This window comes from Grammomys surdaster, unplaced genomic scaffold, assembly GCF_004785775.1.
Source record: "Grammomys surdaster isolate TR1022 unplaced genomic scaffold, NIH_TR_1.0 190, whole genome shotgun sequence".
NCBI classification, from domain to species: domain Eukaryota; kingdom Metazoa; phylum Chordata; class Mammalia; order Rodentia; family Muridae; genus Grammomys; species Grammomys surdaster.
In genome coordinates this window covers 6801058-6826744 of record NW_021604635.1, presented here as the reverse complement: position 1 = coordinate 6826744, position 25687 = coordinate 6801058, and the positions used below count along the sequence as shown (strand labels likewise).

The 25687-nt window shown below is 41.5% G+C and overlaps 1 protein-coding gene across 3 annotated transcripts in view; it reads left to right on the top strand.

The window, feature by feature from the left end:
• The window catches only part of Hs3st5 (heparan sulfate-glucosamine 3-sulfotransferase 5), a 275974-nt gene extending 250505 nt beyond the window's left edge, over positions 1–25469 (top strand). For all 3 annotated transcript variants that reach the window (XM_028769016.1, XM_028769015.1, XM_028769014.1), the window contains 2 exons: positions 19805–19943; positions 23683–25469. In XM_028769016.1, coding sequence (XP_028624849.1) covers positions 19837–19943; positions 23683–24616 — 1041 coding nt within the window. In that variant the 5' untranslated portion in view covers positions 19805–19836 and the 3' untranslated portion in view covers positions 24617–25469. The remainder of the gene's footprint in view (positions 1–19804; positions 19944–23682) is intronic.
• Positions 25470–25687: the final 218 nt, after the last annotated feature.

The window sequence follows — 25687 nt, the reverse complement described above, 5'->3', positions numbered from 1 at the left end:
GACAACCTGTTTGTTCCACATCCTTCAATACTGATCCACAAACACATTTCCAGATTAGCAAACCAAGGTGCAGATTAAGACTTCCAGTTCATCGGTCTAATGAGACATGACTTATTAATCCGACAGGAAAATCTTAATTAGACATGGGAACACCACTTGTTTCATTGTTAAATACCATCTAGTCCCTGAAGAATTGGAAAATAAACAGGGACTGAAATAGAAAGTGGTTTTCTCATTAGGCCCCCTGAACTGAGAGCATGCTTCTTTCTGTCCGAGGAGAGTATTCATGACTTTATTTGCTCCAAATAACTAAGCATTAGCATTTGTAACACAAGTTTGGCATACGCATTCTTGAAATAGTCATGGGGCTAGCAGAGGGGACTGCTGAGAAGGGAATTGTATTCCTGGAGCTAATGAGCAAGGCGACTTCATTATTATTTTCCTGTTTTTCATTTAATAAATCCTTATGAAGATAGCCTCACTTTCCTGACCAAGGTTTGCTTATCTTGGAATTTTCTCATTTTATTTCATTTGTACTTATTTTCAATCTTTTCCTCACACACCAAAGAAAAGGGGGAGGGAGGAGCAGAGTAACTCAGGGGAATGGGAGACTGTTACTAAAGCTTCCTAAAACCGAAAACAAAACTCTGCATTCCCATAGCTGACATGCCCATCAACCTGTGTTCTCACCACATCTCCTGTTCTAAATTTCACTTTCATCCGTGAATGAAAGGCAAATGTAGAGAGAAAGGGGAGAGAGAGATAACCTTACCACCCTAGTTCCCACTTCACCATAAATCCCCCTTGGTAAGCTACAGCTGGTGAAATGTTGCTGCAATTTGACATACAATTAGTTGTGAAGTATACTAATAACCCCGATTGTCAGATCATGCCAATCACCTGGAAATAACAACAAGCAAAAGGCCTCATCCAGGTGGAAACATTAGAGATGCTCACATCCGTGTGGTTGGCAGCCTCCACTAAGACTATAGATTAGTTTCTCCTACATATTTATTGTGCTTAAAATCACAATTGCCATTCATTTTTTGCCTTTTTATTTGAAAGAGAAAATCTTGAAATCTAACTAAGCCTCACATTTCAAAATCAAGGCTCCTTATCTTTGGCACAGGGTAAATTCTACATGTGTTAGGTTTCCAAGCAAATGACAGCATCCTTCCCACCAATATTAGGATCCATAATTTCTTATTTTTAAAGTGCTGCTGACAGTTATTAAAGAAAAGACAGTGTGCTACCAGAGAGATGTAATCAGTTGAAGATGTTAAGGAAGACATGCATAAGTACCTCAGCCATATGTGCATGTGTGTGAATGATTCACGCATAAGTACCTCAGCAGTATGTGCATGTATGCGAATGATTTTTCCACCAGTGGAATCCTGTAAGCATAGAGAGAATTATGAACATACATAATAATTTAGCAACTATTCTGGTTACTGTTATGTCTAATAAAATCAGCAAACTTTATATTCTTTCCATATATACTAAACCTCAAAAGCAGTATTCTGTGAATACTAATAAATATCCAGAATATTCTAATAAATATCCAGAAGAATAAGGAATTAGCTGGTAACTAAGACCATACCATTAACTTTCCTCTCTACAGGGACCAAATGTCGTTCCCACTCCCTCAGCTATGATGAATGACTGTTCTTACTCAATAATAAAATGGGGGCTAGTGGGTTGTGCTGGCTCATTTTCTGTCAACTTAACAGAAGCTAGGGTCATCTGAGAGGCAGGAACTTCCTCTCATTTTCAGTTGAGAAAATGCCCTTATTAATATCTACCAGAAGGGAATTCCCTTGATGGATGTTAGTGTGGGAGGGCCCTGTCCACTATGGGTGGCACTAGCCCTCAGCAGGTGGTCCTGTGGTGTATAATAAACAAATTGAGCCAGGGGGAGGAAGACAGTAAGCAGCCTTCCTCCATGGGCTCTGTCTGCATCAGTTCTGGTCTAGGTTCATGTCTCCCAGCTCTTGCCATGCCAGAGTTCCCCTGCTCTGGCTTGCCTTGGCAATCAACTGAGATATGGAACTATAAGCTGAAATAGAAACCCCTAAGCAAGACTTGAGTAAGCTATCAGAATATTTAGGAAAAATACAGAAGAAACTACAACTCCTGTCCTCTTTGGCATTTTTCCACCTCAGTATTTCATGATGTTAAATCAGTATATGTTAAGTTCTTTGGTTATTTGTTTCCATATTTCAAAGTAGGGGTGCAAATTAAAACTAAATTTACTTTGAGAGTTTGATGATTGTGTGTGTGTGTGTGTGTGTGTGTGTGTGTGTGTGTAGTGCTCTATAAAATACCAAGCAATAAATAAATATATGAAAGGGTCCAGGACATGAAAGAAATGGGAGATCAATTAAAAATCATCACTTCTATTAGGGAGACTACTGAACACACATTTGTGCTTTCTTCTGCACAGATAAGGGCAATGAAAGAAGCAGTAACCAGCTGGAGAGACCACTTAGCAAGAGGAGGAAGAGTACCACTCCTAAAACCTATGTTTTAGCCCTCCATATCAATGCTAAAAAAGGCTCTCTTAAATGCTAGTTAATAATTGATGGAAGTACTGTTTTAAATATAATTACCAATTGCTCTCCATCCTTGCTTCCCACTGAGTACGGTAATGAAAATGTTACTTCTTGATGAATCAAAATGTAGTCTACTTTGAGTCCACTAAGTAGTTTACTTCCTGTTGTTCACTCATTCATTCATTCATTCATTCACTCATTCATCCATTCCCCTAGTGGTCATTGACCTTTTACACCAGTTCACACTGTGCAGAGAGCACACTGGAGGAGTTCACATCTCAGGCATGTGAGTATCTACTGCCTTTGGTCAAGTGTTGGAGGCAAGAGCACCAGCAGTTCAGGTCGTCTGCAGCTATACAGTGAGTTTAAAGCTAGTTGGGACTGCTAGGGACTATTTCAAAATAAAAGCAGTCAAGATTATGAAAATATAAGCAAACATGAAGCTGGAAAACAAACTAAGCAGAAGTTAAAAAATGAGGATGCATCAGCTGTTAGCTACATGTTCAGCGTCTTCACTTTGGTACAGAAGCCTGGAGCATCATGGGATGGAGTGGTACTTCCTGAGTCCACAGGTGAGCACTGAGGGACATGGGTTTGGCTGAAGAAAAGACTCAAAGGGGTCAGCTGTTGAGAGAGGAACAATGAAGTCGGAGACTTGAATATTATAACTGGGAGTACTGACTTGTCAGATATAATGATCTGCCAGTTCACTGAAAAGTATTTGACATTTCAGTGAATTGACCTTTGCCTGCCAATAGCTCTCTCAATTGCATTATCTTCTCTGTTCGAAGTTTAAACATAAGGACTGCTGTTGTTGTGGGTACAACGTATCTCTAAAATGTGAGCTTCTGCTTTCTTTTCTATGCTTAGTATTCTGTGAAAGAAGCTTCAAGAAAAAAGATGATTTATTTTCTCTTTAAAGCTACAGATGACTAACAAATAGGTCTGTATTCATTATCTGTTGCTGAAAAAAAAAAGGCCCATGACCATATCAGTTTAATAGAACCTTCGTCCTGTGGCTTATCATCGTTCTGTGGGTGAAGAAATCCCCCAGGCTCAGAAGGATACTGTGCTGGGAGCCTCACAAGGTTAGAGTCAGGTTTCAGGTTCGCTGGAGACACCAGGACAGAATATGCTTCTAGGCTCTTATCATAATGCATGCAATCCAGTTCCTCTTGGCTAAAGAATGAGATTCTGGTTCTCTGGCTGGCTGTTAGCCAGGCAGGGGCCACCCCTCTTCTCCTTGAGGCTGCTCTCCACATCTTTGCCTCATTAGGCTGGCAGTAGTGTATCTAGCCTTAGCTTTTTGGATCTAACCATGTCTGCTACAGGCTAGAAAAAGTACCCTGCTATTCAAGGTATCCTCTGATTACTTTAGTCTCGCCTGGATGATCTCCCCATCAGAAGGTCAACTGATCAGTAACCTCAGTTGCATGCTTCAAACTCCTCTTGCTTTCCCAGTGTAATGGCAAACAACTTTAATCTCATCACCCAGGAGCCAAAAGGTAGGCAGATCCCTATGAGTTCCTACATATTGAGAACCTATCTCAACACACACACACACACACACACACACACATGCATGGACACACATGCACATACATATTCCTTTTTGCCTTATAATGTATCGTGTTGACATAGTAACACGAAAAGCTTAGGTTGTAAGGGACATACAGATCCCTGCCTCCCTGTGGAGCTACTTGGCAACAAACCTAACCACCTGAGTTCAATCCCTATAACCACAAGGTAGAGGGAGAGGGCAGACACCTGCAAGTTGTCATTTGACATCTATATCATTGGCCTCCTCACCCCCAACACACATAAATATGGAAATGTAATAAAACAATTAAAAGGAAGCAAAGAGGCCTGGAGAGATGGATCAATAAATAAGGTAGTGTGCTGTTCTTGGAGAGGACCCGAGTTCGATTTCTCACATCTACATGGGGCAGGGGTAGGGAAGACCTCAAAACTACCAGTAACTAAAGTCCAAGGGGATTCAAAGCCTCAGGCCTCCATGGAAACCCATTTGTGTGTATACCCACACAGAGACATATAGACACATAATGTAAAAATAATACAAATAAATCTTTTTAAAGGATGTGGTATTTGGGGCAGTGGCTCAGCAGCTAAGAGTAAATACTGAATGACCCACGTCAGGTTCCCAGCACCTGCTTCAGTTAGCTTACAACTGCTTATGGCTCTAGCTTCTGGGACTTCAGTGTCCTCTCCTTGCTTCCCACATGATCCCAGAGGATCATGGTCTAAGGCATCTGATGGAAGAAAATTTAAGTGAGGCACAATGAAACCAGTCAACTAGACCACGTTGTGGGTAGAAAGACAGTTTATTTGGAGACAAACTGTCAAAGAGTGAAGACGTCCACCCAACAGGAAAAGCCTTTGTTAACCCTGAGATTTGCAAGAGAAAAACCAGTTCTACAATTTTGAGTCAACTTTGAAGTAAGCTTTAATCACTGACCAGGATGGACTTGATCCAGGTCACACTCTGGAGTCCCAGCAAGTGGCAGCACATCATGTGTGTGGGAGCTTAAGTACAAAACCATGTGACCACCACATTTCCCATGTGGCTTTGTGATTTTCCAGGAACTACAACTTCTCGAATTCCACTAAGTTACCTTGGACGGGTGAGGCTTACAGGTCAACTTTGGTTCTTATACCTTGTTTGTTTTATTAGGAAGATAGGAACCAGAAGTGTCATGAGGATTTCAAACTCCTTGCTGTAGGCTGTTCAGTTAATCTGGAACTAGATGCCCTTGGCCAGAGGTATTTGATTGTTAGGAACAGTTAAAGGAAATAGTGGCTTTCTCCACAAACAGAAACCTCTCAGGAAATTCCTGAAGAAACTGAGTTTAAGTTTCTGTTTACCCAATAACAATCCTTCTATTTAGCCTTTTAAGGATCCAGTTGAACCTCAAGTTCAAAGAATGCCAACAGTACAATTCCTTATAAAATAAGAACCAAGATGAGTCACAAACAAACAAGATCACTGTGTGTTCAATATCAGGCTATGAACCAAACAAAAACCCAGACCCCAGAGTTTTCAGATACAGGATTGGGCACAGGACACTGAACAGCTATTACTTAAATCCTGCATGTTTCTACTAGCTGAAGCCTGTGTCTCTGGGATGACACAAGCCTTGTTTAAAATGCCTGCCTGAGACAGCTGGATGCCTCTGAAGGAGTTTCTGACTGACAACAGTCCCTAGAGCCCCAGCTTTGAGTGGTAATTTCAGGAAATTTGCGATGCTAGATCCTGTCTCCGCTCTCCAGTGTCTTAAGACACAGATCTTCTACCACTCACAAATGTCTCCTCAAGTACCTAGAGCTATCTCTCTCAAATGTGAACCTTGGGGAGCCATCTCAAGCAAGTTTCTCCCCTCACCCCCTTCTCGTTTTCATGCCTCCTCAGTCCCTGTGAAAAGGGCAAGGCAGGGACCTAATTTCTATGGATTTCTTCTCCAATTTGCAAATCTGTTTTCTGTCCTGGATATATGAGAAGTTTGTTTACCCTTTAAGATAAATGACAGTTAGTAAAGCCAGACAGATGAATCACTCTGATCACCCGCTTCTCACTTTCTGTACGTTTCCACTCCCTGACTGCAGGGATTCTACCTTAGTTGACCTCACACCACCCTCATCTTCTCTTTGAGATACTGTCACTTCGACACAACTGTAGGACGGATGTCACTCTGCCCCATGCTGTAGGAAAATCTCTTTGCTCTCCCTAGCTGTAATGCAGCTTTGGGCTTGACACTCAGCGAGTGAGAATTTGCCTCCTGGGGACTACTTCTGCCTCTTTCTGCCACATCTCAGGTTCCTTACTAGTTTATACATTTTCACTGAATGCTAACCGTCTTAACATCCAGTCTGTGCTGAAGTGACACAGAAAGACTAATTTTCTAAGGAGAACAATTTTAGCCAGTTTTTCTTTTAAACTACTATTTTTAGCTCACTGTTACTCTTAACAGCTAACAAATCCTTCAGGGGTTGAGTCATCCATTAAAAACTATCTAAAGTCCTATGGATTTAGAGGGAGAGAAAAGAAATGTAGGAACTAAATATGCATTTGGTTTCAAATGACAAAACTTTTGATGGTTGAGCTCCATGAAGAGAAACTTCTGGGAGTAGAAAAATGGAGCGACTGTCATCCAAGGAAGACCAGTGAGTGATACCAAGAGCCGGTCACTATACCTAGGCTGGAGAAGGGGAAGGCTAGACATCCAAGGAGTACAGGATCTCTCCTGGAGAGATACAAGTATCTAAACAGATTGTTTGTGTGGGGACCAGGCAGACTCTGTTTCCATGAATATTTTAAAACCTATCCAACCACCCCTTTGGATGGATGCACTCCCTGTGGACTGTATCCCAGTAAACCTGATAATAGTAAAAAGCAAACCATCATATAAAGGGGCAGTATTGGAAACATAAAAAATAATCTAAGTGATTATTGGATAAAATAATAATATCTAATTCAGGGAAATTTGCAAAGTTATTGCAAACTCCTGGCAAAGTTGTATTAGTTGGGAGGGAATCTAGAATCAGTGCTCTGGTCCCACAGCTTTTACAATGTTGTTATTCTAGGAAATTATCCAGTTAAGTGGTTTATTAATTTTGCTACTCTCAGTGAATGTATTTATAATCCTTTTCATTCTACAAGGATATTTTTCTGAGATAAACTGCTGAACCAGCCAGAAAAGGAAAGAGAAAGAGAGAGGGGGGGAGAATATCAAAATAATTAAAAATTAGATTACATGTCCTTTATCATTTTCTGAGCCTCATATTATAGGGGCTCAGAAACCCTTTATTACCCCAGGATTAGATGTGTACTAACAGGTATCTGAGTCCTAGAACTAAAACTTAAGGCCAAATCTTCATGGAAAAAAATTATTTATTTTTCCAGCATAGAACCTAAAGGTAAAAACAGCCAGATTCTGAGCTCTGTCTGTTTCTAGTTGTGTGGGCATGAGTGCTATACTCAACCAGTCAGGGCTGTTTCATCTATAGGATGAAAGATACAAGGTCTTGTAGTCCTCATATCTTTGTTGTAAAAGCCCAATAAAATACTTAACCTGGACCTTTAAAAGTGGCGAAAACGTCTGTTGCATACACCAATGAGCCACTGAGATTGACAGAGATGGGGATTCCAGGCCAAAACGGAATGCTGTTTCCCTCTCTGTCTACTAAGTGAGACTCCTGCCCACTTTAAGCTTGGTCATTACAAACGCAACCTGAATATCCTGTGCAGATAGATTCCGCGATGCCTCGTGATAACTCAGTGATGAGACGTGAGATAAATAATGGATGCGGGGTATCAGATGCTGAATGGAGTAGAGAATCGCTGGAAAAGTCCGAATAGGCTCAGAGCTGTTCACAACACACCAGAGACTCAGATCCCGTGTTACGGTGGAAGTCTTTTCCCTTTTCATTTCTAACTTTGACACCTTCGTGGTTAACTGAAAAGAACTAATACCCTCCTTGGCCATATGATAGGGCAACTATGAGCATCCTCACTGAGACGTTTCCTGCTTCAGCTATTAACCAACGGCACCCACACAGACCTGCGCATAGCCTCGAAGCCGAGCAAAGCCGAGCAGACCCACTCCGGTTTGTGCTCCTGAACTGCACTCTTACTTGATTATCAGAATATGATAAAAGCAGATTCTTTATGATGGTCTTTCCTAACTACCCTCAGTTAATTTCCTCAGAATGTGCTTCTAGTGGGCTCCTGACTGCAGGGCAAATTGAAAGCTAATCGGCAGAATCTTTCTCAAGTGTCAGGATCTTTTCAAAGAGAGGCCGCACCTCAGAGCGGACGATTATTTTCCACAATAATAGACAGTGTGATGTGATGGCGTCATCTCTAACGAGGCTACTTCTGTTTAAAACTGAGGGGTAATAAGATATTAAAAATTGAAAATGACCTCAGGCACGATTTCTACCCCTAGCCTTGCAGTGTCCCTTCTGCTGTAATCCTATCTCATCATGAGAGCAGAAGGTGCAAACTGAGCTGATCGTAATAAAAAATCTCTTCAAATAAAAAAAATTTAGGCCAAAAAAGGATTACTGACTACATTGCTCTTTTTCAAGTCCCATGTTTCTTAAGTGAAAAATCAGGAAGGTATCTAATTAATTAATAAAAATATTATGTTAGGGGAAAATTTTAAACATGAAATAAAAAAAAATCAAGAGGGTTTTAGAAACACTGAAGTGGGATTCCAGCTCTGGAAGAGGATGTGGAAAGGGTGTGGACCTGTGTGATAGACTTATGACAGTGTGTGCCTTTTAAAGTCACGTGTGAGACAAGGCAGGAAGCATCACTGTGAAGTTAGAGGGAACTGTCCTTCAAACACCGGGGACTGCAGCAGGATGTACATAACCAACCGTGAGGTCTGGAGCAATTAGAAAACACTAAAGTCCAGCAAAGATTAGTAGCTCCAAGATGAAGCCAAGTGTGCCCTTTGCAGCTGAGAATCCCATGTGACACCCAGGTCACAGCCCGTGTCTGCCAACTGTCATAGCCTTGTCTACGTGTGCCTGGCATAATCTTCATTCCCTAAGAGGCTATGAGGGAAGAGCGGTAGCTGGAGAAAGTAGTTGGATGGCTGCTTGGGTGAGAAGACGTAGAGCTGAAGGCCAGAGGGTGACAGGCAGATGTAATGGACCCTGACCTGTGAGATCCTTTCTTCACTGCCAGGCTAGATGAGTCAGCCCTGCACAAAACAGGAGGTAGTGTTTCTTCACACTTAAGAGTTGACCTTAGGGAGTAAAAGTGAAATAATGGAACAGTGTTTTTGCCTGTTGTTCTCAATATCATTTCTCAAGGGGAAGTATGGGTATACACATGAGGGTACTTGTGTGTGCAGGTACATGAGCAAAGATTGTCCTTGTTTCTCTCTCTCTCTCTCTCTCTCTCTCTCTCTCTCTCTCTCTCTCTCTCTCTTTCTCTCTCATAGTTTCTCACTGAACCTGGCGCTCATTGGTTAGGATAAACTTGCTGGCCATCAAGGCCCTGGAATCTGCCTAGCTTTCTCTCGACAACACTGGGGTTACAAGAGCTCTGCACTTGGGGATGCCGGAGGATCCTCTAGTCTCAGGTCCTCACACTTGTGCAGCAAGCACTTTACTCGTGCCATGTTGTTTCATCAACTCCAGTGCCTGACACACAGTAGGTACTTACTAGATGCTTGCTGATCACTGGAAACATAAGAAGTTATCCTAACTCAGTATCTGATGGGGCTCTCGCAGCTGTCAAGGGAGATCTGGCATTTGGGGCAAGGTGCTCCTGGTAACAGAAAAGAAAACGGCTGGGGAGTTGATTTCTTTAGTTTATTGATTTTATTTTATAGATATGGATGTTTCCTTTCATTTATGCATGTGTATCATATGAATACCCGGTACTGTGGTGGCCAGCAAATCCCCTGGAACTAGAGTTAGAGATGGGTGCAGGAAACCAATCCTAGTTCCTCTAAAATATCAGTAAGCTCTCTTATCTGCTGAGCCATCTCCCCAGTTTTGAAGCATATTAATAATATAAAATTGAATATTTACATTTAAGAAATATTAGCTTGCTACATTTAAATAAGAGATTTAGTATCATTCTTCATGCAAACTAACCATAGATCTTATTATAAGTTTATTAAATACAGGTTTATAATGTATTTATTTATACTTTATTTTGCTATAAACATTGTTTTAAAATTACTTTTCTTCATTATTTGCTTTTTAAGCTCTTCTATTCAGAAAACACATTCAGTGGCAATATAGGAGAAAACAGATGGAGACAGAGGGAAGCAGGGACCAAGGATCACACGAGCGGAAAGAAAGGATCACAGGAGCCTTAGAAATGGAAGTGGGTCTACGGGAAAAGTCAGGAGAATGGGTACATGGGTAAAGAAGGGAAGAAAGGGAGGGCAGCCCAGCCTCATTTTACACAAACAGCATTACCCTATATGTTTAGAAATTAGATCTTCAGAAAGACAGACATAGTGAAAGACAGAGGTGATGTTGATGTGATATGCTTGCTGCTGTTCAAGCGGACCTCAGCGAGGGTGGATGGCTTGGATGTTTACCGATCTCTGCTACAAGGACCATCTTCTCACTGCTACCTCTCTTCTACCAACACTCGTGGAGTGATATGGAATTTTAAGTGGTGAAGATGAATTTACTGGATGTGGAGTTGGAAGGAGATCTTTGGTATTCCCACTATACAGATCGGCTTAACCTCAAAAGTGCAGACATTTGCGAGACACACCAAGATAACTAAGGAATGACAAGCTTTCCGTGCTTTTTGTCTTCTACAATTTTATTTCTTTTTAAACTCATGCTGCCTTAGCTGGACTTTAGCTACCAATCTCAGGCCTCTGTCTCCTGAGAGCTGGGATCACAGGGGTATGCCACCTCACCAGACTATAATCTAATTTTAATAAAGACTTTAAGGGGCAGAGGATAAGACTACATCAGTAAAGTACTTAGTGCACAAGCATGAGGACCTGAGCACCAAGCACAAACCTAAAGTGGAGTGAAAACCTACTTGCAGTCCTAGCACTGAGGAGGGGGAGGCAGGAGGATCTATCCCTAAGGCTTTCTGGCCCGCTATACTACTGAATCAGCGAGCACCAGGTTCAGTGTGAGAAAGCATAACATGTAAAACTGTTGAGACACCCATTGTCTATATCTGACCTGCACATACACCAGACACACAGACACACACAGAGAGAAAAAGAGACAGAGACAGAAAGGAAAATGGACTTGTATGTGTACGCACACATGCACGCACATGTGCGAACACACACATACACACACACACAAACAAACATACACACACACACAAATCAACTGGCTTGCTGCAGGAGCCAGCTGTAGAATGCCAATGGATGGTTATCATCCTGCCTCACGACTCATGTTAGAATGGCAACTTGCTTTTTCAGATTTCTTTCTCTAGAGGAATTAAAAGGGGAAGCAAAATGTTCGAGACAAAACTCTCTTGGGATTATTTTCTCCACCCCATGCTCCTCTGTGTCTCTGGCTTTCATCTTTATTATTTTTGTAAATTTTGTTTTATTTGTTTTTGTGATACAGCTCACCATACTTGATAAGTTGAATTTATGGAAAGATGGGGCTACATCAACTCTACCAATGTAGTCTGTAAAGTTTGCAACCCTCCTGGAAGGAAGAGAACGCTGTAGGGATCCCAAGGCTGGCAGCTTACAATTATTAGACGAGGTAGTTTGAAGCTCTAACAGAGTCATGTCACCTCCCTAAGGCTCTGAGACAGGAATGTCACTGTCCTCCTTCCAGCCCAAGTCTGGTGGTCATCATATGGGGCCTTTGGATCCTGCAAGGCTGGGATTGGCCATTTATTTTCAAATGGCTGAGTAAAATTAATATGTGTTTATGTAGCAATAAGTGAGACATAAAGCATATATATAGCAAAATGTTAACAACTGTGGAATCTAGACAAAGGATACATAAGGTTTTCTTGAAAAGGCAGGAAAATGAGGTCACTTTCAGATGCACAGCACTTGATGAGCCTGCAGGCACCAGGCAAAGACAAAGTGTTTCTATTCAGTTAAAGAGAGGCGACAACCAGGTGTCAGGGCTTTCAGGGTATTAAAGTCCTTCCCCATCTAACTGATTTGATTATTCAGCAATTGTTTGCTGAGCATCTGCCGCTCTAAGTGCTCATGATAATTCAGTAATGAAAAGACACACCCTTAATCTGGGAAAGTGGCACTAGAGAAGGACACACATTTAGTCATTTGGGGGTTAAACGGAATTCTCTGGTGGATGCTGTAGGGACATAGGCAAAGAACATCTCAGTCAACCCTGGATTTCCAGAAAGGAAATCCAGGAACTAAGATAAGAACATTAGGCCTAGGGGAGACAGAGGGAGCGTTAGCCTGGCAGTGAAGGCTGGTGTACTCCTCACAGAGCTCTGGGCTACTGTTTAGGGGCTAGAAGGTCCTCAGAAGAAAGTTATTGAAACTTCAGGGACCATGCACAATTAAAAAGAATGGCAAGCTGTTCTTTGTGCTGAAGTTATACAGTGTAGATTTGGGGTTGGGGTGCAGTGGAAAGTGGTAAAGGACCCTTTAAAACCACCTCCCTGTTAGGAACCCATTAAAGAGCGGCAAGCCTGGAGGCAGCCAGATCGTATAAAGATCCATTTATAAAGATCCATCTGGCATCAGAGTGAAAAATAAATTGAGCCAGAAACAAACCTAATAGTAGGAGGTCACTTAGGAGACCATAATGGCTAGTTTAAGAGAGACAGTGACCTAAGCCACAGCAGTGACAAATGACAGTGCAGAAAAAGCAGGTGGATCCTGACAGTGTATTAAACATGGAACCAAGTGCACTGAGCTAAAAGCCAAGGGTGATGAACTCCAGGACTTCTTCTAAGACAAGTTGGTGAGCAGATGGCGAGCCATGGCCACAGTACTCAGAGGAAGGGCTGGAAGGGGGACCATGGGATATAGCAATGATGTAAAGGTATTAAGCAGATTTCACCAGGCTCTTCTGGAGGTCAGCACATGATAACCTAAGTCAGTAACAGATGGCACTCAAAACCAATGTTTCCATCATCAACTATAAAATCTTTCATAGGGATAGGCAGAGGGCTAGTGAAGGTCTCATGGTTCTGATGAGTGTTAATGCTGAACAGCACACCGAAAGAGAAGGTGCCTGAGAGATATGACGTGCCACCTTCTATCAATGTGCTGGCCTTTGCTTACCAACATTCCTCTTCCTTTAATCCAGTTGAAACCACACAATTGTGTCTCTTTCCAATTCTCTTCTCCTTAGAAACTCCTTTCTTTTATTTTTTTTTAACGTCTGTTTATCCTCTACCTCAAGTTTCAAGGACAGGTTATATTACTTGGAATAATTCTTTTTGTCTGCATGGGTCATCAGTGACTAAATATTTATCTAGTCTCTTGGGTGAGCATCTGAGGATTTAAGTGGTACCGCTGTCAAGAGGTCTCATACTTTGAGATGACATCACTCTGAATTGGATTATCCCCTTCTCTCTGTGTGCTAGCTACAGGTCCCTGAGTAAGTAATCCGTACATCTCTCTGTTCCTCATTATCCATCCAAAAAATAAAATAAAACAGCTTGTACTTTACAAGTCTGCTGCATTATGACAGAAAATAAATGTGAACAGAAGAGCCTGATGCCCCAAAGACACAGGTCTTATCTGCCTGTGAAGGTTGTTTCCTGGGATAACTGAGCTAGTACTCAAAAGAGGGCTATGATTTTCCAGGACTCATTCTGCCATAGGAGTTCGGCTGTTTTAATGAACTGTGTTGCTATTCCCATTATTGCTGTGACTGCTACCAGGGGCTTGTGGGAACCTTGTCAACAAACCTTTGAGCAACACTTGAACATATCTATATCGTTATTATTTCTGAATCTCCTCATTTCTTTGTTGTAGCTTGGGAATTGTTTCTTTCTTTGCTGAGTGCTGTTTTATGAAAACAGCCAGATGTCTCTGCAGCTTGTTGTTTCTGACTGCGTACTCTCTTGTAGACACTCAGTTGTGTTCAGCTAATACGTTATGTCTGTGGAAACTTTGATGGTCTGGAGAAACTGTGATTGTGCTGAACACGAAATGAGACACAGAGATTAAAAACTAGAGACAAGTGAGTGCTTAAATATCACTGTAAGCCTTTATCCTTTTCTGTGCATAAAAATACTTTATAAACATTTAAAAACTTTTTAAATTGCCCATTACCAATATAACAGCGCTTTAGCCAGAGTTCTGTAGAGGAACAGGACTGACAGAATGAATGTAGATTATAAAAGGGACATATTAGCTGGACATTACAACAGAGGATGTCTACACACTAGAGAAGCTGAGAACCTCGTTCCTTAAATCTGTAGGGTCCTGGGGGCTGCTCAAGCCAAGGGGCTGGATACCACAGATTGCTAATCTGGTGCTGAGGTCCTAGAGGACTCCTGATGAGACAGTTGTTTTCACTCAACATTGGAAGGCTGGGGAAGCTGGGTTCTGATGTAAGTGAAGGTTGCAAAAGCAGTAACAGAGTAGATGCTCTCACCATCCTCAGTGAAGTCAGGCAGGCAAAAACAGTACTGCATTTCCCTCGGACTCCTGTCTAGGCTGTTGCCCTCTCTAAAGGAGGATCTTCTCTCCCCATTAGTCAATCCTTCCAGGAAACATCTTCATGTATCTGGACAGAGCCTTGTCTCTTAATTAACACCAGGTTTAACCGTGTTGGCAACCAAAATTAACCACTACAACTTCTCCAATGAACTGTTACTAAAATATCATTAACTATCTAGTTTGATACCGTTACCTATAAAGATTGAATGCATACCATTTTGTAGTGTTCTCAGACTAAGAGGTACAACTCCTAGCTTTCGAGCCTCCAACTTTTGTAGAGTCTTGAGCACTTCCTGATACTATAGGAAGACAAAATGCATCCTGACTCATAAGCCAGTATCTTCATTTTTCTTGAGGAAAATTTATTCTGAGACTGTTCTCATTATCCCTGTCACCTGAGATTGGCTGTAAAGCAGAAGGAAATGTTGCTTTAGATGTCTGCTGAAGGGTCTCACTGGGATGTGCTGATGAGACGTCCCTGTCCCTCAAAAGTCCAAATACGGTTTAGCTCATGAAGACAAGCCTTGACTGTGTGGTCTGTGTGAATGAGCCTGTATCTGTGACCACCATCTTGCTTGAATAGAAACTTCAGTGTTAGTACTTGAACATTTAATGGGAGATCCCATTAAAAGTTTTTATGTTTAAAATGAACCTATATCTTCACAGTCCAATTATACTGTCCATGAGAACTACATTTATTCTATTCTTCACCTCTTTAAAATACAGTGCAAGAACTAATTTATTTCCCTCCTCAAGATAGTCATTATGATTCAATATTGTCATGCACTAAGATGTTAACTAACTAAGTGTTTAAAAGTGAGTATTAAAAATGTGCGGGTGTCTGAGCACCTGAACAGATCGAGGCATGAAGGAACTCGCTGGCAAGAGTGGCCAGACATGGTAGTGGAGAGCAATGTCAAGTGAGGTGGTTTGCTAACCTGGAATTGCAAATGCAAGCTGAATGGAGACCCATTGGCTTAGGACCTCTGAAGATGGGGGCAGGTGTGTTTCAAAGATGTCTCTGTCAGGCTCCTTGGGTAGTATGCTGGCCCAGACAACACAGCAGACTGGGTCAAGCTCCAGGGCTTTCAGTTAACTTTCCAATAGTTGTAAACTGCATCAATTGGCTTAGTCCCCACAGGAACATGGTAGTAATATGTAGAGAAGGCAATGGTTAACAGCAGCCAAATACTTAAGAACAGTGAAGTGTCTGTGTGGCTTGAGTGCAGGAAGGAGAAATCGGTGCCACTTAAAGAAGACCATGGACAGCAGCCTCCACCAGAGAATGCTTCATAGAAGAGCCAGGACATATCTTGATTCTTAAAGGTTAGGTGGAATGCAGTTAAAGATGCGAGCACAGGCTGGACCTAGGACCTCTGCATACGTGCAGCAGGTATGCAGCTTGGTCTTCCTGTGGGTCTCTCAGCAACTGGAGCAGGAGCTGTCCCTGAGCCTGTTGCCTGCTGGCCTGCCTGCCTGCCTGCCTGCCTGGGGATCCCATGCCCCTAAATGGACTGCTTTGTCTGGCCTCAGTGGGAATGAATGTGCCTAGCCTTGCAGCAAATTGATGGGGGCGGGCGGTAACTGGGGGTGGGTGGTAACTGGGGGTGACACCCAGAGAGAGGCTTCCCCTTCTCAAGTGATAAGGGAAGGTGGACTGGAATAGGATGAGAATGTGCATAAGGGGATACTGAGTAGAGAGGAAGAGCTGGTATTGGGTTGTAAAGTGAATAAATAAATAAATTTAAAATGTAAAAAGGAGACAAGAGGGTGGACGGGGGGTCTGGGTCAGTAGATAAAGCATTGTGCTATACCCTTTTGAGCATATCGTGTAGACAGCATATGAAAATACTCAGAAAAGCCGAACTGCTTGCTCACCCTGCTCTCTTGTTCCTCCGTGGAAGGCTGGTGACTCCTACTGAAGCCATGAACTTTCCCTATCAAGCACATTTACAGCTTCTCTCCACGGCTCACGCTGCTCTTCTCTGGATACACATTTTATTCACTCATACTACAGCACAGAGGATGTATAATCCTTTAAACAGGAAAGCAAACAAGCCTTTGGGGAGTGCTGTTACAGAACCCTGACTTCCTTCTTATTGTAGCATTATGGCATGGTGCATCCATTACTTTTCTGTTCCTGTGGTAAAATTCCGTCACCCAAAGCAACTTAGAGGAGAAAAGAATTTATTTTGGCTTATGTTTTAGGGGGGTAGAGTCCACGGAGGCATGGCAACACAGGAAATGGGACCAGGCTATAAAACCTTAAAGCCAGAAGGATGTATTTCCTCCAGCAAGGCTCCTCTACCACCTAAATGTTCTGTAACCTTCCCAAACAGCACCATCAACCAGGTACCACCATTCAGATGTTTGTGCCTATGAAGAACATTTCTCATTCAAATCAGTGCATGTGGGGAAGTCACAAACCGTTCTACCTGTGGATAAGCAGAGAAAGGTCCAGAGAATGTCAGGACCTCCTTGCTCTCCACCCTGATATGCTTCCTGCCACACTGTTCACATTTGTGCATGGGCCAAAGCCCTGTACTTTAGGATGTGGCTCTGAGACCCTTGGGAATCAACCCAGAGAAAGGCTAGTGGTGCTTTCAGAACAGTTCTAAATCTCATGCTATGATGGTTATTCCCAATTGTCAACTTGACTGTATCTGAAATGAACTACAAGCCATAAATGGAGGACACACTTGTGATCTGGATCTTGACATGGAATGACACATGCTTCTTGATATGGATCCTGAAACACAGTGGCCATGAAAACCTTAGGCCCACAGAAGGTGGTATACACACCTTTAATCCCAGAAGATGAGCCAAGCAGATCTCTTAGCTCAAGGCCAACCTGGGACAGAGTAAGTTCCAAGTAGAGAACAGCTTAGATCCAGGTGGTACACACTTTTAATGTGGGGCATACCTTCTGCTGGAGGCCTACATAGAACAATGGAAGAACTTTGTATTCTTCTCCTTCTGCTAGCACTTACTTGCCAGCACATCTGTTGGAGCCTACTTCTTCAGGATTCCAACTTATACAGAAGACCAGCTGAGATACCTAGTTTCATGGGACTGAGCAGCTACTAGACTCTTGGACTTCCCATTCACAGCTGCCCATTGTTGGGTTAGTTTGACTGAAGACTGTAATATATTAATTCCCTTAATATAGACAGACATTCCAGAAACTACTCCACATGCCATGGGCACTACCTTTGCCTTTTCAATACCTGGGACTTCTGTAGCCATAGGAAGTGAGACAAACTGTGGACTTGCCTATGAAACTTGCCTATGAGGTCTATGAAACTCCTCCTATCTCACAGTTTGTTTGTTTGTTTGTTTGTTTGTTTGTTTTGTCTTGTTTGTTTATTCTTTGGGATTTCCTAAAATAGCATCTTGACATCTGTGCTTACCACAGAGAAGGCCTCAATAAACTTCTTTTCATCTTCTTTCTCTTTTCTAGGCTATTGCCTACAAACCAAACCTTAATAAGTCATAACCACAGGTGACCTCACCCATTCCCCAGCAGACCACTCTTTTCTCTCCCCTCGCTGTAATTTTCTTTTATGCTATTTAATACAATTTGAACATATTTTTCAATCTTACATAGCTGTGTTGGCTTACCATCTATCTTTTCCACAGTGGCCAAGAACTGTGTCTATTTAGTTGACAATGAGTCTCTGTAGCACCCAACACAGAACTTGGCATGTGGACATTCTCCTTCATCTGCTCTTATCCACTCTCCTAGGATGACTTCCAGCAGTATCTCTGGTAAATAAAAACTGGATTTTATGGAGACCATATTCTCTGGTGTTTTCCTTAAATCTCCTTCACTGACACTTATTTACACATTATTGAGTTGTGTTCTCCGGTTGTTCCATGATTCTCTGATCACATGATTGGTTGCCCAAGGACTGAAACTCATTCAGAACATTTCTTAAATCTCCCATGTACCTACTCTGAGAGTAGAAGATGCTGTTGGCACTCAGCAGTTTCTTGATAAATGCAAATATACATCAACCTGACCATTGCAGCATATCCCTTCTGCATAGTGGGAATCTTCACATAAAAAACGTAGAGATGCCTTTGAAGTGAGATCACTTTCAGCCAGGGCTCAGCCTCCTTCTTCTCAGGCTACTATTTTCAGTTTCAGTAAGAAGGAAACAATCTTATCTTGAAAGGGGATTGGATTTATTTTTAATAAGAAGTCTGAATTGGGAGCTTATATATATATATATTTTCTCCAGAATGTAATAACAGCACAAGGAAAGCCTTACACTACACTTCTTATGTATAAGAGAACAAAGCTGGAAAGGTAAAAGCAGGCCTGATACCACCCAACCTATTCAACTTTCCCAGGAGCCTAGGGAAGGGCCACCCTGTCAGAATGTGTTTCTAGCATCATGGACTGGGATGTGACATGACAGCAAACAGCAAGCTCCCTGGAGCCAGTGTCTTCGTATACAGTGGGCTGGACAGGAAGCAGTCACTTTGAATCCTGCCCGTTTCCTTCATTCACACTGAAGCAAAGCAAAATGGTATAAGCTAAGGATGCCACACTATAGCCAAAATGATCATTTACTAAACCAGAATTTCAGCCTCTGCTCTAAGTGCAGTTTACCAGTTAGTCATCTTACCAGTGAAACCTCAAGGTGCTCATTTTCTCAATATTTTTTGGGTGGCCTATACCATATCAATCTGCCTGTCTATCTGTCTATCTATCTATCTATCCATCTATCTATCTATCTGTAACTCTAACTATATTTAAGGGTTTAATATGTATACTCATATATATGTATTTTTATGTGCTGTAGAAATTGCTGAGGACAAAGCAAATTCTGTATAATCCTCCCATGGAACTAATAGTTATTCTTATAGCATGGACCAGGTGTGGTGTGTGTGTGTGTGTGTGTGTGTGTGTGTGTGTGTGTGTGTATGTATGTGTGTGTTTTGTTTTTTTGTTTTTATTTTTTTTTGAAGGTAAGTTTCACTAAAATTAGGTACACCATTAAAACTGCCATGGTTGGTATGTGATTTCCTCATTGCTTAATGGCCTGTGTCCACCTCTGGTTGGCTTTGTGACAACTACTGATAGCTCTTTCTCTCTCCCTTCAGGCTGCTGCAGTCCTGGAGGTTGATGGAGGGCCATGCTATTCAAACAGCAGGTGTGGCTGAGACAGAAGCTCCTGGTGCTCGGAAGCCTTGCCGTTGGGAGCCTCCTGTATCTAGTTGCCAGAGTTGGGAGCTTGGATAGGTAGGTGATTAAATGTATGATCTACCCATGTAGTTTTGTGTGTCTCTTGATATGAACTTCCTTGGGCTATAACTTTAGTGTATCCATTCGTCTTTGTCCCTCAAAACTCTCAAGAAACACACTTTTCTGTGTTGTTGATTTTGATTCATGAAGACCTTATAGAAACACGCTCCACACTGCTCAGACCGAGATTCTTCATCCAGATCCATCTGTATTCTGTGAGTACTGACACTTGTTTTCACAGAAGGCATAAAGCTGTGTACAGTAAATAATAATGAATAAGTAATACTGTCACTGACTAGAATACAATGTAGCCTATGTGCATCTGGTGCTGACCTTCATTCATTCCAGCATGTTAGTGATAGGACCATGTCTCTTGGCTTTGAAATTTATGAACGAACAATTATGTACACATTTATAAAGAAGCCCATCAAGGTTGCAACCCTCTGTCCTAGGAAGATGGCTACAGGCATGGATTTTTAACTATGTCAATTACCTCTGGCTTTTGGGAACTGAGTGTACTTGGCAAGGATGCTGTCACACAGAATGACTGGCCATGAAGCACTGGAAAATCCATGAAGAGGATACTACAGAGTTAGGGTTTGGCTCTTAATAGACAAACAGTTGAGAGGTACTAGGCCCTGTCTTGACAGTTGAGTATCCCTAAGGTGTTCCTCAATGGTTCTACAGTCAGGGCGAATGGTAAATATGGAGGAGTCTAAAAGATGGAGCTGCTTTTACCGTGCTACCATCCCCTTCAAAATTAACTCTTGTGCTGAAAAGACTAGATTCTTTCTCAGTTCAATTCCCAGAGTTGACGAAAATTCATCTATATTTTTAAACAAAAATTGTTTCAGTTTTCTCCTCAATATCCTGTAGTTTAAATGTTTAAAAAAAAATAAACCAGCAAAAGTCCCTGCTTTTCCTCAATGTCCATCTTAACTTTTAAACATTAACTCTCTCTGCGGTCGTTCAGTTCCTGTCTTCCACTTTGTAACTATGACATATGTAATTGCGAGCACATTGCTGGAGTGCTGGCATTCCAGTGTTTATTCTTGGCATGTCATTTAATAGAGAAAAACTTGAAAGTGTCAACATTTGTCCTATGCCCACAACAGAACTTTAGCAGGAAGTCTTGCTTACACCATTAATTAACTTCCAATCACTGATGTTTTATTAGATGATTGGTCGTATAGTTCTGAACACATTTATCATTCAACTGATAATAGTTTTCATCTCTAGCCTTCTCAACTTCTTGATAGGATGGCTTGTATAAGAAATTCCATCTTTTGGTGGGCTTTCTCACAATCCCTTCTTGAAGATTTTGAACAAATTGTGTTTGGCATGTGCTTACCCTTAGAAACTGAAGACTGTTGTCTGGGAGGGATGCTGGAGTCTTGTCTATTACAGTGTTTAAACTCTGCTTAGGGTCTGGTAGTCATGATAAGAACTGTTCTTCAGGGAACATGGAAATGGAGTATTCTCCTATCATTAGATGTTCTCTTGAGTGCTGAAGTGCAGAAAGCAATGTTCCTACAGAGTTTGGTAGGCCAGAGTAGGAAGTAGAAAGAAAGAAGTTCAGAAGGAAGAAGTTCAGAAGGAAGGCGGCCCTTTCCACATTGCAGTGTGGGACTCCATTCCTACTCAGTCTTTCCAAGAGATGCCATGGCAACACTTTTATCCAACCTTGGGAAAGATAATTAAATCTTACAGAAAATGATTTGAGAGATTATTGTGTTAGTACTCACAGAAACAGAGCTAGCATCCTAGATGTCTAGGAGAAATGTCCATCAATGGATACCTCAATGAATTAGGTCTAGCTTAATAGACAAAACCCAGGAAGAGAAGAGAGGTTAATTTATAATATGTTCATTGGTGTCACAAACAATAATACTTTTAACTATGTTATCTGTTGATAACTTTTTAGGATCCAATTAGAACCCTAGTGTAATAATCCTAATATATTCATAAATTCGCATTTCCCTAAAGTGTTAACTATAGTTGTCCTGCATAATTTTCTTTGATTTATTTTGTCAACTTGACCCAAGATAGAGTCAGTTGGGAGGAGAGACTCTTAACTGAAAAAAATGCCTCCATAAAGTGGCCTGTAGGCAAACCTTGAGTACATTTTCTTGATTAGTGATTGATGCAGAGGACCCAGCCCATTGTGGACAGTGCCACCCTGTGTAAGTGGTCCTCAGAAAGCAGGCTTGGAAAGCTGTAAGGAACAAGACAGTAAGTTGCTTTCTAGAGGAGTCAGGACTGTAAGCTGAAGTAAATGCTTTCCTCCCCAAGTCTGCCTTAGGCCATTGATGTTTTATCACAGCAAAATGAATGCTAATCAAAACTGTGGAAAGCCCTGTTTTCACAATAGATTTCCATTGTTTTCAAACTTCCTGAAATGAGTATGAGTTTTTTTTAAATTGTAAAAATTAATATACATTTATATTTCCCTTAAAGATTATGTAGAGACCTAGATAAATAAGGCAAATCCAAAACTATTCCCAAGTTCTACATAATGAATTGAGCATAGCTTGAAGAATGCAATGGGACCTCTTGGGAAAGCAAGAGGATGCCTCATTGTAACAGAGAAAGAGAGATTCAGAATCACCACAGTCATTAAGAAATTTCAACTAAAAGATGTAATTTAATCTCCAATTTGACTGTTATTATCCCTTTCACCAAGCAGCCTGAAATGACTTCCTAAATCAACCTAGCTGGTTCATTGATTATAGTGTGTCATCAGATTATGTATAAAAGTAAACACAATTTTCTAACCACATACAGAGGCCATGTTTAAGTAGCCATTGTGTTCTGATGTCATTGTGGCTATTATCACATCTTTCTCAGAAAAATATAAATGCCTGTTCATCCTTTCTGACTCTGTCCACTGCTTTCTTTACTAATTACTGACTTAAGTTGCATGGTGATTATGATTTGGGGTTTCTGGTCCCATAAGAGTCTTTCATCTAGTTTTCCGGTCCCAGGAGTAGTTCATCATACACAGAGAAGTAATGCTTAGGATTCTTCCTACAATCAGCAAGATGAAAGTGTAACCTTGACCCTTTCAGACAGAAACGGAAAGAGTCAGAAGTAAAGTGTTCCTTTGCTATCTCTAAGGCCAAGGGGCAGAAATTCTCACAGAACAGCAAGTTCAGCAAGGATAAAGACTGGAGTTCTATGTGATGGTGTGCAAAAAGCCCAGGGCAAAGACCACAGTCTCTTCTCAGATTATATCTGAAGGATAGGATGTTTAAAGACTATCTGAGTGCTGCCAGGCTGCCAGAAGAGAAGAGAGAAGAGAAACAATAACTGTGCCACAATGCCTGGAATAAACGACCTCCTCTTTGCCCTTCAGCATCCTTACTGAAGATTATAATCTTATGCCTTCCTGATTTTCTAAATGATTTTAACTAGTGAACTGTTAAAAAGCTATTAGTATGGCTGGCATCACTTGTCTATCCTGTACTGTGAGCATCAGTACAAGCTGTAGTTAATTAAGTGCTTGGTGAATAAAAAATTTAAGGAGCACTAATAAAAAAAATCCCATCAATTATGTGTGCTCCACTGAATACAAGGTTACTTAACATAAAAATTCCCAAACATATGTTCATTATGGATTACAGCAACCTGAGACCCAGTGGCTTTATTTATGCATGTTCAATTTGAGTCTGGCACAGATGCAGAACTAGAAGTTCATTGTGACAAGTTCCTTACAGTCCTTCTCTTTTGCTTGCAGGCTCCAGCCCATTTGTCCCGTTGAAAGTCGATTTGGTGGTGCACACAGCCAGGCTGAGTTCCCACTCCGAGCCCTGCAGTTTAAAAGAGGCTTGCTGCATGAGTTCCGGAAGGGCAACTCTTCCAAGGAGCAGGTTCGCCTCCATGACCTGGTCCAACAGCTCCCCAAAGCCATTATCATTGGGGTGAGAAAAGGGGGCACAAGGGCCCTGCTAGAGATGTTGAACCTCCATCCTGCAGTGGTCAAAGCTTCCCAAGAGATCCACTTCTTTGACAATGATGAGAATTATGCCAAGGGCATTGAGTGGTACAGGAAAAAGATGCCTTTTTCCTACCCTCAGCAAATCACAATTGAAAAGAGCCCGGCATATTTCATCACAGAAGAGGTTCCTGAAAGGATTTACAAGATGAACTCATCCATCAAGCTGTTGATCATTGTCAGGGAGCCGACCACAAGAGCGATTTCTGATTACACTCAGGTGCTAGAGGGGAAGGAGCGGAAGAACAAAACCTACTATAAGTTTGAAAAGCTGGCCATAGACCCCAATACCTGCGAGGTGAACACGAAATACAAGGCGGTTAGGACCAGCATATACACGAAACATCTGGAGCGCTGGTTAAAGTACTTTCCCATTGAACAGTTTCACATCGTGGATGGGGACCGTCTCATCACTGAGCCTCTGCCGGAACTGCAGCTGGTGGAGAAGTTCTTAAACCTTCCTCCAAGGATAAGTCAGTACAATTTATATTTCAATGCTACCAGAGGGTTTTACTGTTTGCGATTTAATATTATCTTTAATAAGTGCCTGGCGGGCAGCAAGGGGCGCATCCATCCAGAGGTAGACCCCTCTGTCGTTACCAAATTGCGCAAATTCTTTCATCCCTTTAATCAAAAATTTTACCAGATCACTGGGAGGACATTGAACTGGCCCTAAAATAATATAACATACAACACCATGTGTTGTATCTAGAGACTCATGGCGTCCCCTCAACATTAAAATATGCACTTTCCCAGACACAGCTCCCAAACTCATTTTTCCGTGAATAGTTGTACATACGCAGTGTGTGACCAAATATAAGATCAATTGTTTTTCTACTGAAAATTTACAAAAAATAAATAATAAATGGCTGTCTACATAGTTGCATCTTTTAAGCTATTTACAGAAAAAAAAAAAAAAGGAAAAAGAAGAGGTGGTGGGATTGAGGAAAGTGACTTTAGATAGTCTCAAGTTAGTCTTCCTTTGACTCAGAACTTGTCACTCTCCATTGTCAGATTTAAGCCAAAAGATGAATGTGTGAAAATGTACCAATGGCTACGAAGCTTCAGGAAGTAGAGGATTCAGTTTTACGGTTCATTTGTTTGTTTTGTTTTGTTTTGTTTTTGTCCTAAGATAACATTGGCTCTTTAATTCAAATAGTGGATTGGTGCCAGGAAAACAGAATACGCTATTTTCTTATAGTTTAAATGAATGTCTTAGCTCATAAAATTGACACTGTTCCAAAGTTCTTGTGGTGATTTTGCACTATTGTTTCCTCGTATGGACCATGGTGTCATTTGTAGCATGTCAACCATGTGCTGGAGAATCACCACGTTCTACTTCCATGTTGTATGTCAACAAAGAAAAATGTCCTGTACATATTTGTAAATGGTGTAAATACCCGTTTCACACTAAGTAATTCTATTTTGTAAACTGAATATGGCTATTTAATTTATTGTGAAAATGAAATTTATGTGGTATTTAAAACGGAATGGATTAAAATTACACGATGTGCAACTTTCCTTAAAAATGCCTTTTGCTTTGTGCGCCCCCTGCTGGCCTCCAGCATGGAAGCTGTGTGATTTTGAGGGCACGCCTGGATTTCCAAACCCTTGTGAAAATGTACTTTAAAAGAGAGATTGAGAACACATTACAAACATCTCAACCCTCTGGAAGTCAAGGCACAACAGCCACCTCAGAGAACCCCACTGCTGTTCTGCCTCTAAGTGTGTTCATAGAATTCACATG